General features: G+C 37.6%; 1 protein-coding gene across 1 annotated transcript; it reads right to left on the reverse strand.

Moving 5' to 3' along the window:
• Nucleotides 1-6,840: 6,840 nt before the first annotated feature.
• Nucleotides 6,841-7,281, reverse strand: LOC137645452 (uncharacterized). The gene has a single exon (XM_068378257.1). The coding sequence runs from the start codon at nucleotides 7,279-7,281 to the stop codon at nucleotides 6,841-6,843; it is 441 nt and encodes a 146-aa protein (XP_068234358.1).
• Nucleotides 7,282-15,167: the final 7,886 nt, after the last annotated feature.

Consider the following 15,167-nt stretch of genomic DNA (forward strand, 5'->3'; position numbering starts at 1 on the left):
TGTGGTCCCACTTTAGGACTTTTGAATACAAATCCGGACATTTGAATAAGTACTGAAAGCGGTTATGTTGTTTATGAGACATTCATAATAGTAGAACAATGCCTCTGTAGCCTCCCATGTTTATATTATGAGAAATGGCCGAGGGAAAAGCTTACATCAGGTTTTTCGTTATTAATATTTCAAAAGATAAACTCGTTGCGGTGGTGTTCGAGTTTAACTGTAGGTTCTGATAACTGCTGACGAAGCAAAATAACTTTTTATGTTTTATCAAAGATATAGTCATGATTTTTACATACGCACTCACAAAATAGGGATTTCTTTAACGTATGAAAAAATATTTTCTACTTGAATCTGTCATGTTAACTAAGTTATGTTACACTACATTGTTATCATTGTTATATTGTACCTAAGTTAACTATGCCAATTGTGCTCTAAAGAAATATCCATAATTTTGATAATAGGTTTGTTAATGTTACAGTAATATTTTCTTTTTGTTTTGCTATTGTTTTTTTAATATGCTTTCCTTATTAAGTATATATGTATCTCTCTCTCTCTCTCTCTCTCTCTCTCTCTCTCTCTCTCTCTCTCTCTCTCTCTCTCTCTCTCTCTCTCTATATATATATATATATACTGTATATATATATATATATATATATATATATATATATATATATATATATATATATATATAAATATATACTGTATATATATATATATATATATATATATATGTGTGTGTGTGTGTGTGTGTGTGTGTGTATGTTCGTGCAATCCTTTTTACCTTAAAGGGGATGGCGGCAAAAGCCTCCATCCTTCTTCTAATGAGGTTGATTACTCCACAACCAACCCTATGGTTGTTAACAGGCCTTAAATGCCGATATACATATTATATGTATATATATATATATATATATATATATATGTATATATGTATATATACAGAGAGAGAGAGAGAGAGAGAGAGAGAGAGAGAGAGAGAGAGAGAGAGAGAGAGAGAGAGAGAGAGAGAGATGTGTGTGTGTGTTTCTGTGTATAAGAAAGGCTTTTACCAGAGGAAAAAAGTTTTGTCCTTTTTAATGAAGTCAGAAGGATAACGCTTTTTGTTTTTTCCGCAAATATTTATGGATGAAGTTGCAAGCCCAAACGGTCTTTTTCTTGTGATACTGGTACCCCTTTATAGTTGACTGGATTGAATCGAGCATGTGTGTGTGTTGTGTGTGCGAGGAATCATTATATATTTTCGAGAGTTTGTGTTCATATTGCTGTCCAGTCAGGAGCCAGGATTTTCAAATTATTTGCATCCGTTGGATTTACAGACAAAAAGTCTTAAATATTTGCCCATAATCTCTAACATCGATAAACTTTGTTACATAACCAGGGGGACATGAAATATGAAGATAAAGATTTTTTTTTTCTGAAAAGTAACTTATTTTCCTGAGAATCATTATTTTTCTGATGAAATTCACGATTCAAATAATGTGAGACACATGAAACTCATTAGGAATCTTTGTCATTGTTCGCGTCTTTCATATTTCTTGATATTTAATTCTTCCCTTGAAGTAATTATTCTCTGATGTTCAATTTTACATTTATAGAAATATCTCTTTTTTCCTACTTACTATCATAAATGTTAATTTGTGTTTACTAAATATAACTTTTTTACCTTCTCGCTGTTTTTTCTTCATATTGGGAGATAGTGCCGTCAGTCCTCCACACGCTGTTCACAGTAGGGATTTTTAAAAGGTCTTTGCAACTTCCTTCGGACCTTTGCCACACATTTTTCAGCTCTCATCCCCCTACGTCTTTTCCAGCTACCTTTCTTTCATTTTGTTGTCCAACCTCTTTCAACTTAGCTTCAAGGATAATAATTATGAAGATTATAATGCTATTGAAATTATGATGCTGATAATAATGATAATGATAAGTAGTTTGCAGGCACATGTTCATTATGTGTTCGGTAGAGCTGTATATGTATATTTATATATATACATATATATATATATATATATATATATATATATATATATATATATATATATATATATATATATATATATATATACTGTATATATATATATATATATATATATATATGTATACAGTATATATATAGATATCTATATATATATATATATATATATATATATATATATATATATATATATATATATATATATATATACACATATACATATACATACATATGCACACATGCATACGTTATTATCATTATTATTATTATTATTATGTATACAGTATATATATATAGATATCTATATATATATATATATATATATATATATATATATATATATATATATATATATATATATACATATACATACATATGCACACATGCATACGTTATTATCATTATTATTATTATTATTATTATTATTATTATTGTTATTATTATTATTATTATTATTATTATTATTATTATTATTATTATTATGATTACTACTACTTAAGTTACAACCCTAGTTGAAAAAGCTAGATGCTATAATTGTGCCCTAGGGTTCCAACGGGGGAAAAATCCCGGTGAGAAAAGGAAATAGGGGAATGACTACAAGAGAAGTAATGAATAGTTAAAATATTTTGAGAACAGTAACAATATCATAATAAATCTTTCATATATAAACTATAAAAACTTTTAGAAAAACAAGAGGGGAAGAATTAAGATACAATAGTGTGCCAGAGTGTACCCTCAAGCTAGAGAACTCTATCCAAAGAGAGTGGAAGACCAATGTATAGAGGCTATGGCACTAACCAAGACTAGACAACACTGATTTTATTTTGGAGTGTCCTTCTCCTAGAAGAGCTGCTTACCATAGGTCAAGAGTCTCTTCTACCCTTACCAAGAGGAAAATAACCAGTGAACGATTACAGTTCAGTAATAATTACTGCACTGAGTAAAGAAGCATTGTATGGTAATCCAAGTATTGCCAGGTGTACGAGGAAAGAGGAGAATGTGGAAAGATAGGCCAGACTATTAAGTGTAAGTGTAGGCAAAGAAAAAATTAACTGTAACCAGAGGAACCTAATGTTGTACTGTCTGGTCCAATAACTCTGTAGAGGTTGTATGTCAACGGGTTGCGGGTGCCTTAGTAAGGGAAGAAAGGTAACACCAGATAAACCTTCCAACAACCACTTTTTGTCGAATTCCATGGAGACTAGGACGGTTATTTGTAGGAAATATGTGCTAAATGAGTGTTTTTATTTGCAGATAGTCCGAAGTTCATCTTCTAAGAAAAATACATTAATCTCTATATAAAAAAGAAAAAAGAAAAGAACTTTCATATCTAGGAAGAAGAAGAAGAAGAAGAAGAAGAAGAAGAAGAAGAAATGGAATATACAAGCCTTTTCCGCGTCTTTACTCCATCAAGATAAATGTTCTGATAAATGGATTCCATTTCGGAACATTAATTCCGTCGGCCTGGGAAGAGAATAATTCTGCCGAGATAACACACCGAGGAGGATTGTAATAGGGAAAAGAGCATCCTTTATCTATTGAAGGGCACCTGGGCGATCTACTTTAATATCCGTCGATGGAAAGATAATCAAAGGAAATTATGCCTTTGTTCACCGCAAAGTGGAATCCAATTTCCCTTGAGAGTAAACAAGGAGACACTTCATAGGAGTTACATATCCGCCCTTTATCTGTCTCGCGTTCAGTTTCTCCTTTCTTGAATTTTCTCTCTTTTTCTTCTTCTCTTATCTTGCTGCTTGTTTTTCGGGATTATTGCCGTAGATGGGAATAAACAGAGCATATTCTAAACAGTGATATCGCAAGGTTAAGAATCTTTGAAGATTGGCTGATTCTGTCCCAAATAAAATGTACGATATAAGTGTTCTTGTGGAAAATTCAGTCGTTCCTAAGAATTGATAATGGATATGCTAATATTCGCCAACGTACAGATTATTTTTCAGTATATTTTCATGATTGAAAGTGGGCATACTACTAGTGGGCCTTTGTACAAGTGTATGATGAGGATGGTGTCGTGGAAGATTGCTTCTTACTAGGAAATATGACTTACAAAGATTCACAGACATATACATGATGTGAGTGCGTATTTGTTGACCTAAAAAGTAAATTAAGTTCTTCATTTTAGCTATGTCCTATTTGTATAGTAGGTCGTTGTTTTGTATGAGCTTTCCATATACCTCTGTCTGTGTCCACCACTTGAGATAGTGCAGTGAGTGTTACAATATTTTAACTCTGAAACATGTTTTACAAAAGAAAGGAATTTAGTTTTGGTAAGAAAACAATATCTGACGTTTTATCCGATTCTGAGAGTTTCTATTTTTAAGGATTTTAACTTTTTTATGAAGCACGCATTTAAAAACAGATTCTTATTTGTATTATTATATTATTCTCGGGCCAGCTCTACAAGAGTTGAATGAGTCAATCATTGAATATGATAATCTGTTTTAATAATATGCTTTATCAAGTCCTTTCTCTCTCAAGCCCTCTCCTATACCATCTCTAAAGTTGTCTCTGAGTCTTCCTCTCCTTAGCGGTGGAGCAATAACATATATAAATCTGAATATAGATTTTTAAATCTTAATTTATTCATGAATGGCATTTTCCTAGGATAATCGTACGTATATCAAAATACTAAGCCAGTTTACTAACTGCTACATTGGCTATTTTGATGTCCACTCAGCTGTTATTATACTGATATATTTCTTGAGGATTTTTTTTTTCACGAACTGTTTCGCTGTTTGGTAGAATATTTGTGTTTCAATATTTACCATCTATCGTCATTCTGAGGGTTTATATGCTTAATGTTTTTTATCTCGTAAATAATGTATGACAGTATCTTTTTAAATGCAGTTGGCAACAGAACGGACAAACTGGTGCCCTTATGTTTTTCATCCTCATAGTACCAATATAAAGGGTGGAGGAAATAGGTAACGGTGAAGCTATTCATTTTTTTTAATGTACCGTCTTATCGAGAGAGAGAGAGAGAGAGAGAGAGAGAGAGAGAGAGAGAGAGAGAGAGAGAGAAATTTCATTTATGAGATCAGTATGTCACACAGGAACGTATATGGTCGACATGAATAGCTAGGATGAGGACAGGAACTTCTCTGCATCTAAACAAAGTTTAAGGAAGTTGGGATAGCACTTTATACTCTAGCCTCTGAGACAAGTTTGTAGTAACCAAACTACCCCGAATGATAATAGAAGCAAGATGTTCAGTTTTATTTTCGTTCTAAAGAATCGGTGAAATGCGTGGAACGGGAGACAGAAAAATAACCTGCCACATTTCAAAAATCTCAGGAAATAGGATGAGGTAGATGAAGAAACTATTGTTTGTGACCGAGTGAAAACTAACAGAAAAGAGCATTGGTGAAGGATGAATATCAAGTGATGGACCATTCAGAAGTGTCAGGGTAGTATTCATAGCCTACTTTTATATTTTTGGAGAAAATTTTGCTAAACAAATTGATAAATAATGAATCCAAGCAGTGTGACTCGGACAAGATATAGGGGTTTCATTTATCGTTGACAATCAACTTTAACTCTATGTAAAAAAAAAAAAACTGAGATGCTTATAATCGTATAATTCTACTGTTATTATCTTTCCCCGTTTTATATTGTTTCACAGCCCCTGTTACTCAGGCAATTGCTCAGAAGAGTCGAGTCCTTTCTGTACGCCCCCTCTATAGTGAAAAAGTTTCCTCACGAAAAAACGAAGTTTGGTATCTTGATTTGTCTTCCAGTGAACCGTTCTCTGATTGTCTACAGTTCGTAATGTTCTCTTCTCGTGTGGTCTGAGAGTTTCATGCATCATTGAAGAACAATCAGGCATTTTACCTTTATATATATATATATATATATATATATATATATATATATATATATATATATATATATATATATATATATATATGTATATATATATACATATGCAGGATTTATTAAGGAAATTTTAGATAAACTGGCCCCTTCGCTTTTCCGTTGCTTTTGCCTGATTTCTTGGTTCTGAACTTTCAATCTTTTCAAATGCAGAGTATCTCTCTTTTTGATGTTCCTCGTAAAGCATGTAAAAGATTTGTACTTCTTTGTCATAAAAATGGATTTTCGGGTTATAATAAGGAAACGTCCTTTCTTGGCGATCTGCTGGACTGGAGATCGAGAGCCGCTAAAGCTTGATAGTTTTTCGTTGAGTCTGCAACCTCACCATCCTTGAGCTAGATCTACCAGCTGAATACCAGAAGTCAATGCCTGGCCCACCCTTGTCCTATCTTGGGTGGAGAGGAACCTGGGCGCTAATCATATATATATTGTGAGGACAACAAGACGAGCAATGAGAGACTGACCCAACCGCTAAAATCATTTGTGTTTTAATTCAAATATAAATATAAAATATCAAGGCGGTAGCCTAATGAAATATACAATATTATACATGGATACAAAGCTTTCAAAGAGAGCAACATTGTTGTACAAAAATCCACTGTGTGGAATAAAGAATAAGGTTACAATTTACAGAAAAGAGTTCAGGGGAAGTTAAGATGGCGGGTAAGACGATGTCCTTACAAGTACTCCCCCCCCCTCCCCACCCAGACAGCAGGCATCGTAGATAATTGATGCGATTAATCGTTGTATCGTGGAGGGCGACGTAATTCTCCTCTGGTGCTTAAGCGCAGGGGAAGGTTGCTCTGGTATTGAGGAATCGTTTTCTCGTCGTTGCGTGGTTTTCTCCCGTCCTGTTGATGATTTGTTCTGAGGTGGAATCCTGGGTTTACCAGGGCCCGCAGTGATCTTCTTGTTGCTTTCGAGGTATGCTGGTTTTAATCTGTCGATCGTCACCCAATCTTCTTGTCTGTGGACGTTCAGGAGGAAGGATTTGGCTGTTTTCTGACAACCTCGTAAGGGCCGCGATAAGGTCTAGTCAGGGGTTGGTGGTGAGCATCAACCCAGATGAAGACGTAGTCGCAGTCGCAGTCGTCTAGGTTCTTGGGCGTGAAGTGTCTGGTCCTGTCCTCATATGTCTTCAGGCATGATCTGAATTTCATGGCGATTTCTCTCAGGTGATCCAGCTTGGTGTCATCGGTAGTTGCATAGAAGAGTTCGCCAGGGACTGTAAGGGCCTTTCCGTAGACCTTCTCCGCAGGAGAAGGTTCGCCGTCTGCCCTGTGAGCGGTGCGAAGGCCAAGGAGGACCCACGGGAGTTGTGCTTTCCAATGTTCATCCATAGATCTCGCCATCAGGGCTGCCTCGAATGTGCGATGAGCTCTCTCGACCATGCTGTTTGCTGCAGGGTTGTATGCCATGGTGCTGTGGAGTGTCGTTCCCATCAGGTTTGCTAGAGAGAGCCAGATCTCTGACAAGAAAGCGGAACCTCGGTCCGTTGTGATATCATCGGGGACACCGAAGCGGCTGATACAACTTCACAGGAGAGCTTCGGCGCAGGCATGGGTGGTTGCTTCGGACATCGGAGTTGCTTCTAGCCATCTAGTGGAGCGGTCAACGATCGTCAGGAGGTATTTTGCAGAACCTGAAGACGGCAGAGGTCCCACGACGACCACGTGGATGTGTCCGAATCGTCTCTTAGGTTGGGGTAAATCACCGACTCCCGACTCAGTATGGCGGTTGACCTTACTCGTCTGGCAGTTAATGCAGGTTCTCGCCCACTAACAGGCGTCTTTCTTGATTCCTGACCAGATGAATTTTTCGGATAAAAGGCAGCTGTACTGCGACCAGAGGTGTGTGATAATCCTTGGATGACGTCGAAGATCTTCCTTCTGCAGGAGGTGGGAATCTATGGGCGTGGTGTCGCAGAGGATGGTTTCCCCGGCCGGTCCGAGGGGAATATCCTTCATTTGTAGCGTTGATGCTGTCGCACGATAGTCTTGGGCCTCTGGGTCGTTCTGCTGTTCAACGGCGAGGTTTGTGTAGTCGATCCCCAGGTGGACCGCGTTGATCTCGATCCTGGAGAGGGCGTCGGCGACGGGGTTCTTCTTACCCGGTACGTAGCTGATAGTGCAGCCGAATTCTGCGATGGCTACCAAGTATCATTGTTGGCGAGAGAACCATGCGTCTGAAGACTTCGTGAAAGCGTGGATCAGTGGCTGGTGGTCCGTTGCAATGGTGAAGGGCGTTCCTTTAAGCATGTATCTGAAGTGGCGCACGGCGATGTAGATGGCGAGGAGCTCCCTGTCGAATGTGCTGTACCTGGTTTCCGCGAGTTTGAGTTTCTTGCTGAAGAAAGCCAAGGGCTGCGGGTAACCGTTGACGATCTGTTCGAGGACAGCACCGCAGGTGACGTTGCTGGCGTCGGTGGTCAATTTCAGGGGGTCACTGTTGTCATGGTACCCCAGGGTGGTGGCTTCGGGGAGGGCTGCCTTCGCCCTGTCGAAAGAGCATTGCTGTAGGGGACCCCAAACGAGCTTATTGGCTTTTCCTTTCAGGACATCGTTGAGGGGAGTCAGGATGTGGGCGATATTGGGGATGAAGCGACTGTAGTAATTTACCATCCCCAAAAACTCCTGAAGGTGCCGGATGGTCGTTGGTGTTGGGAATGTTTTCACGGCGTCCACCTTGGTCGTTGTGGGCTTCACGCCCGCTGTGCACTTGTCGAAACCCACGATCAAACTGTTCTCCTGAAGGCGTTTTAGCATGGCGCGGACGTGTTTCCAGTGTTCCTCTTTCGTCCTGGAGTAGATTAAGATGTCCATGTAGCAGACGCAGAACGGCAGGTCCCCGAGGATGCTATCCATCAGTCGTTGAAAGGTGGCCCCTGTGTTGCGTAGGCCGAAGGTTAAATATGAGAAGGTGTAGGAGCCGAACGGTGTTATCATGGCTGTCTTAGGCACGTCCTGGGACTTGAAAGTATGATTTGAGCTGGTCCATCTTAGTAAAGATCTTTGCCCCCATGAAGGGCACTGGTGAGGTCTTGCATATTCGGCAGGGGATAGTGGTCTGGCGTTGTGATGAGGTTAAGGCGCCGGTAGTCACCATAGGGCCTCCATGTTCCATCTGGTTTCTTTACCATGTGGAGTGGAGATGCCCAAGGGCTGGACGCCTTCTTGCATATGCCCATCCATTCCATGTCTTTGAAGGCCTGTTTGGCATCTTTCAGCTTCTGCGGTGGGAGGCAGCGGAACTTGGCGTGTGTGGGAGGTCCCGTTGTGTTTACGTGGTGGTAGACCCCGTGCTTGGAGGGGGATCCCGGCGACTGTCAAAGTTCCGGCTTGAAAATGTCGAGGAACTCTAGAAGAAGGGCGGCGTAGGGCTGTGCTATGACGGCAGAGATTGGTGTGATACCCGGACCAGCTTGTAGTGGGCGGGTTCGACATGTCCCGGTGTCGATGAGGCGTTTCCCGGCGACGTCACCGATGAGGCCATGGTGAGCTAGGAAGTCAGCGCCGAGGAAAGGGTGTCTGACGTCAGCGATGGCAAAGGGCCAAGAGTAAAATCAGCCCATGGTTGAGATTTTAAGCACACTAGTCCCATAACATCGTATGGGAGATCCGTTGGCAGTGTTGAGCAGGGGTGCGTCATTGCTATGCGCCCGGTTTAGGTCGGCCTGTGAAAGAGGGAATGTTGATTGCATACAGCCGGTATCGACCATAAGATTACGGTTGGATACGGCGCGGAGGATGTAGAATCCGATCTTGCCGTGATATTCTACTGCGGCTACGGTTGATGTCGATGGTGTTTGGCGTCAAAATTTCTTTGGGAACTTGCAGGGGAGCCTGCACTTCATTGCATTGCCCCCAAACTGCTGATGGTAGAAACACCAAGTTGGTTTCGGTCCATGGTTTTGTTGCATCGGCTGCAGAGGTTTCTTCTTCATCAGGGCGAGGATTTCGTCGTCGTCAGCAGAGGACGCCGCCGAGGAGTCAAGGGCTGAGCAGCTGAAGGAGGATGATGCACCAAGGCGGGAGGCCTTGGAGGCTTCCTATAATTTCTGTGCCCTTGATAGGAGGTCGTTCATCGGCGGGGTGTTGGTGTCGGTGAGCTGGGCTCTCACGTCCTGCTGGAGGTGTCGGAGGAATATTTCGCGAGATAGGCTTCTCTCTCGTCGTCGTCCATTGGCGTCGGTTTCTGGCAGCATGAGAAGTGCAACCAGTTCATCCCATGCTTCTATGGGAGAGGTGTCGCCCATAGGTCTATTGCTGAGATCAAGGATCTTCTGTGCCCTTGCAGAGACGGAAAGCGAGTATATGTTGATTAGTTTGGTTCGTAGGTTGTCGTAGGATACCTGACCGGAGTGGGCGTCGAGCCATGGGGAGATCTTGTCGACTACCTCCTCAGGTATGGAGGTCAAGACGATGTCAGCTTTGGCGCAGTGGTCATTTAGCTTGGCTACTCTGAACAGTACGTCCTCCCTCAGAAACCAGGAGGCGGTGTTGTGTTGTGAAAATGGTGGCAGCTTGAGTTTGGGCGCAGTTGAGTGGTTGCTTGGCACGATGGGCTGGGCGGCATCGTCAGGGTCAGTTGATGTATCGGCCCAATGGCGTGAGCTGGTTATGTCAGATATACTCATCGTTGCTGCCTCACGAAACTAAGTGGGATTAAGCCAAAAGACGTCGTTAAACGTTAATGGCAAGAGGAGATATACGAAGGAAACGCAGCCGTAATTAGTCCGTTAATGGCAAGCCAAAACTGCTATGTGTTTCCAACATCTCTGGGGTCACCTGTTGTGAGGACAACAAGACGAGCAGCGAGAGACTGACCCAACCGCCAAAATCATTTGTGTTTTAATTCAAATATAAATATAAAATATCAAGGCGGTAGCCTAATGAAATATACAATATTATACATGGATACAAAGCTTTCAAAGAGCGCAACATTGTTGTACAAAAATCCACTGTGTGGAATAAAGAATAAAGTTACAATTTACAGAAAAGAGTTCACGGGGAGGAAACACGCCGGATAAGACGATGTCCTTACAAGTTATATATATATATATATATATATATATATATATATATATATATATATATATATATATATATATATATATATATATATATATATATATATATAGCCAGTTTCTAGGGCGTTGCCCTGCTTGGATATTGTCACTGTCCCTTGCCTCTCTGATTCATGAACGACCTTTAAATTGGAATGATTCCTGAATTGAATTATAAAGTTGGCGTTCTCCTAATGATTAATGTGAAGTAATAACGGTCACCAGATTGGTATATGTACTACATTACTTTAACATTTCATATATGTTTAGCTTCCGAATAAAGGGAAGTTCTTTTACGTGCTTGGAAAGGAGTAAATAAAGAAAAATCCTATTTACATACAGTTGACAGTACTACAAAGAGTCTGTTTCATCAGGAAATGTATCGTAATTTTGCCGAGTGGAAACGTAATCTCAGTAAAACAGGAAATCTCTATTTCGAATAAACAAATACAGTGCCTGAAATGTTTTCAGGACTCAAATTACTCCTTGTCTTTATTTGCCTTTTCCTATTTTTTCCCTATACGCCTACCGTATGTCATTTCCTTGTAAAGAAAATATAATAAATTGTGCATGTATAACATTCCTTGTAAAGAAAATATAATACATTATGCATGTATAACATTCCCTGTAAAGAAAATATAATACATTATGCATGTATAACATTCCTTGTAAAGAAAATATAATACATTATGCATGTATAACATTCCATGTAAAGAAAATATAATACATTATGCATGTATAACACACGTACTGCAATATGAACAGATTTGTTAAATGGTTCGATGAATCAATTAAGAAAAGGATTCCAATTACTAATTAATTTCATGTGAAATATCCTCCATTATCAATAATTGCCAGAGCAGATATCAGGCAGTGGAAGATTAAAATATTGGATGGATCGGCGAATGTGAATTTCCGAGAGCTCTCAACTCTAATGTGAGATGAACATTATAGCTGGACCAATATAAGTATTGTGAAATCAGTGCCTCCCTATTTGATAGAATACACATTTTTCATGTATCATATCTTCTTCCGGTTTTTTTTTTTTTTTTTTTTTTTTTTTTTAATTCCTGTGGCGTGATCTTCAGAAGTCATGCCAACCTTTGAAATTCTCATTTCCCTTGTTAAACTCTGATATGCATGCAAAATAACGTATTTACATAAATTTTCCAAGGCTTTGTATCTTCATTTTTATACAAACATGAAAATTACCATCTTAATGATAAGCCAATATTGTATCTAATTTCATATTCAAGTCTTGCTTCTATAGTATGACATTGTTAGCTAATTGTCTAAATAAGATAAAGGCTTTAATTTTGTTAATTTTCCATTTAGACTTATTTTGATCATTCGATATCCATTCTTCCTTGCAGTATGAGGTAGTTTTAAGGTATAATCCAATCTCAGTCATTTTCATTCGAATTTCAGTCAAGACTTTATGTTGAAAATAAATATTTTTTGTTTCCGAAGATATCAGATTATTTATTTTGAAATTGATGCTACTGTTTTATTTGATAAATAACGAAAGGTAATATCTTTTAAGATTAGTATTCTTATTTCTATAAACTGCTATTTTAGTGTCTTACTAACAGATTTAAAGGAATTTTTAACGCATTATTTAGCATCCCTATGGAAATCCTATCGTAAATTATTTTGAATTTTAGGTAATCTTGTCTTTGTATTGCTTTCATAAATAGTTTCCCGGACGTGTCTGTGTCAAGAATATTTGAGGATTTCTTCCATTATCTCCTCTCAAGGCTTTTCTTTCTCTTTTTGCTGTTTGGTGTTCTCGTTCCATTTCATCCTCCACACATTCATCCTGTCGGTTTGCTCGACCCAAAAACATTTCTTTTAATTATTGGACTGCAGAAAGTCGTGCAAGTCCCCCACTTTCTTTTAGGTAAAACAAGATTGATTTTTTTTTTTTTTTACCTTTTTTTCTCTGACGCGAAATTAAAGTTATTTCATCCAGAGCAAGTTTGTGTGATGTTATCAGTAACTGTGACTTGGAATAAAAAAATCTTCTTTTAGAGTGATTGTTTGCGAAACATATCTGCAAAATAAAATAAAAAAAAAGGCGGTAGGGAATGAGAAGAGAAAGACTCTTCAAAGAATGGCATATAGATGAAAAGTTATTACCGATCTATTCAAAGTAGTTTGGTCTTGTTAGTTATAAAGGTAAGCAAGCCTTAAGAAGTCAAGGTTCGTATCTATGGGAAATCGTAAGAGGAAGCAATAAAAGGCAATTAGACTTTGAATACTTGAAGACGTAGTGTAGGAAAACGGAACAGAACGATCCATCAATCTTTTAAATGCATTCCATGTGTATAAACAGGCTTTTAGACCATAAATATTATTTCATTAGTTCAAAAGTTTATGTATAAATAAGGTAATTCGTCTTGTTTCGTTTGTCTTCAAAATCACCTTTATTGACATCCGTGTGATTTTAGATATATATATATATATATATATATATATATATATATATATATATATATATATATATATGTGTGTGTGTATTTATGTATGTATATATATATATATATATATATATATATATATATATATATATATATATATATATATATATATATATATATATATGTGTGTGTGTGTGTGTACATAATAAGAAAAGGCACAAATGCTTTTTTATATCAAATTCACTCTGCCATGGGATCACAGACCATAGGGAAATTCTTATTATAAGTATGTCTACCTACAGTAAGTCAACTGTTTACTTTTAATTTTAATCGGCACTAAGGTACGAATCCGTGACCGGGCAGAAATACTTATCATAAAAATAATTCCCTATGTGTGTGATCCCATGGCAGTGTTTCAAATATCAAAATGTATTTGTGACTTGAATGAGTGAATGGAAATCACGAGTGTTAGTGATAGAAGTATATATATATATATATATATATATATATATATATATATATATATATATATATATATGTGTGTGTGTGTGTGTGTATGTATATGTATATATGTATATATATGTATGTATGTATATATATATATATATATATATATATATATATATATATATATATATATATATATATATATATATATATATATTATCATCATCATCTCCTCCAGCGCCAGTTGACGGAAAGGGCCTCGTTTAGATTTTGTCAGTCGTCTCTATTTTTGAGCTTTAAAATCAATACTTCTTTATTCACCACTTTCTACTTCACGCTTCATAGTCCTCATCCATGTAGGCCTGGGTTCTCCAAATTTTCTTGTACCGTGTGGGGCCCAGTTAAACGTTTGAACTAATCTCTCTTGAGGAGTGCAGAGAACATGTCTAAACCATCTCTATCTACCCCTCGCCATGATCTCATCCACATATGGCACTCGAGTAATCTCTTATAATTTCATTTCTAATCCTGTCCTGCCATCTAACTCCCAATATTCTTCTGAGAGCTCTCTTGTTAAATCTACAAAATCTGTTGAATATTATTTTATTGTCATACCATGACTTATGTCCATACAGTAACACAAATCTGAGTTGATATATTGCCTCATTTTTATGTCATTTCAGGTGATTTGATTTCCAAATTTTACTTAACCTAGCCAATTTCTAATTAGCTTTTTTCAATCTTTCACCAAACTGTGATTCAAAAGACCCTTTATTAGCGATCATAGTTCCTAAATATTTAAATGATTCCACCTCATTAATTCTTTCTCTTTTCAATGATATTTCATCATCCATATATTGCATTCTTATCGTCTCTGTCTTTCTTCTATTTATCTTGTGTCCAACTTCATGTGTTATTTCATGCATTCTGGTAAGCATGCATTGCAAATAGTGTGGTGTTCTGCTAATAAGGCCTGCATCATCAACATTCTCTAGGGCAGCTAATTTCCTAGTACCAATCCAATCCAATCATTCTCCACCATCCCCATCTGTTCTATGCATTACAAAATCCATGAGTAGGATAAACAACATACTGTAGGTGATAATACATTCCCTTGGAGTACTCCACTATTCATTGGAAATTCATCTAATAGGACTCCACTGACATTAACTTTGCATTTGCTATGGTCATGAACAGGGTTAATCAAGGTTAAATATTTAAGAGAAATTCCATAACAACGCAGGACTCTGCACAAAATTGACTGGTTCACATTATTAAGGTTTTTTTCGTCGTCCACAAATGTAATCAAAAGAGGATTTCTATATTCTACACATTGCTGTACAATAAGTCTTAAAATTAAAATTTGGTCAGT

Source organism: Palaemon carinicauda, chromosome 8, assembly GCF_036898095.1.
Source record: "Palaemon carinicauda isolate YSFRI2023 chromosome 8, ASM3689809v2, whole genome shotgun sequence".
Taxonomy (NCBI): domain Eukaryota; kingdom Metazoa; phylum Arthropoda; class Malacostraca; order Decapoda; family Palaemonidae; genus Palaemon; species Palaemon carinicauda.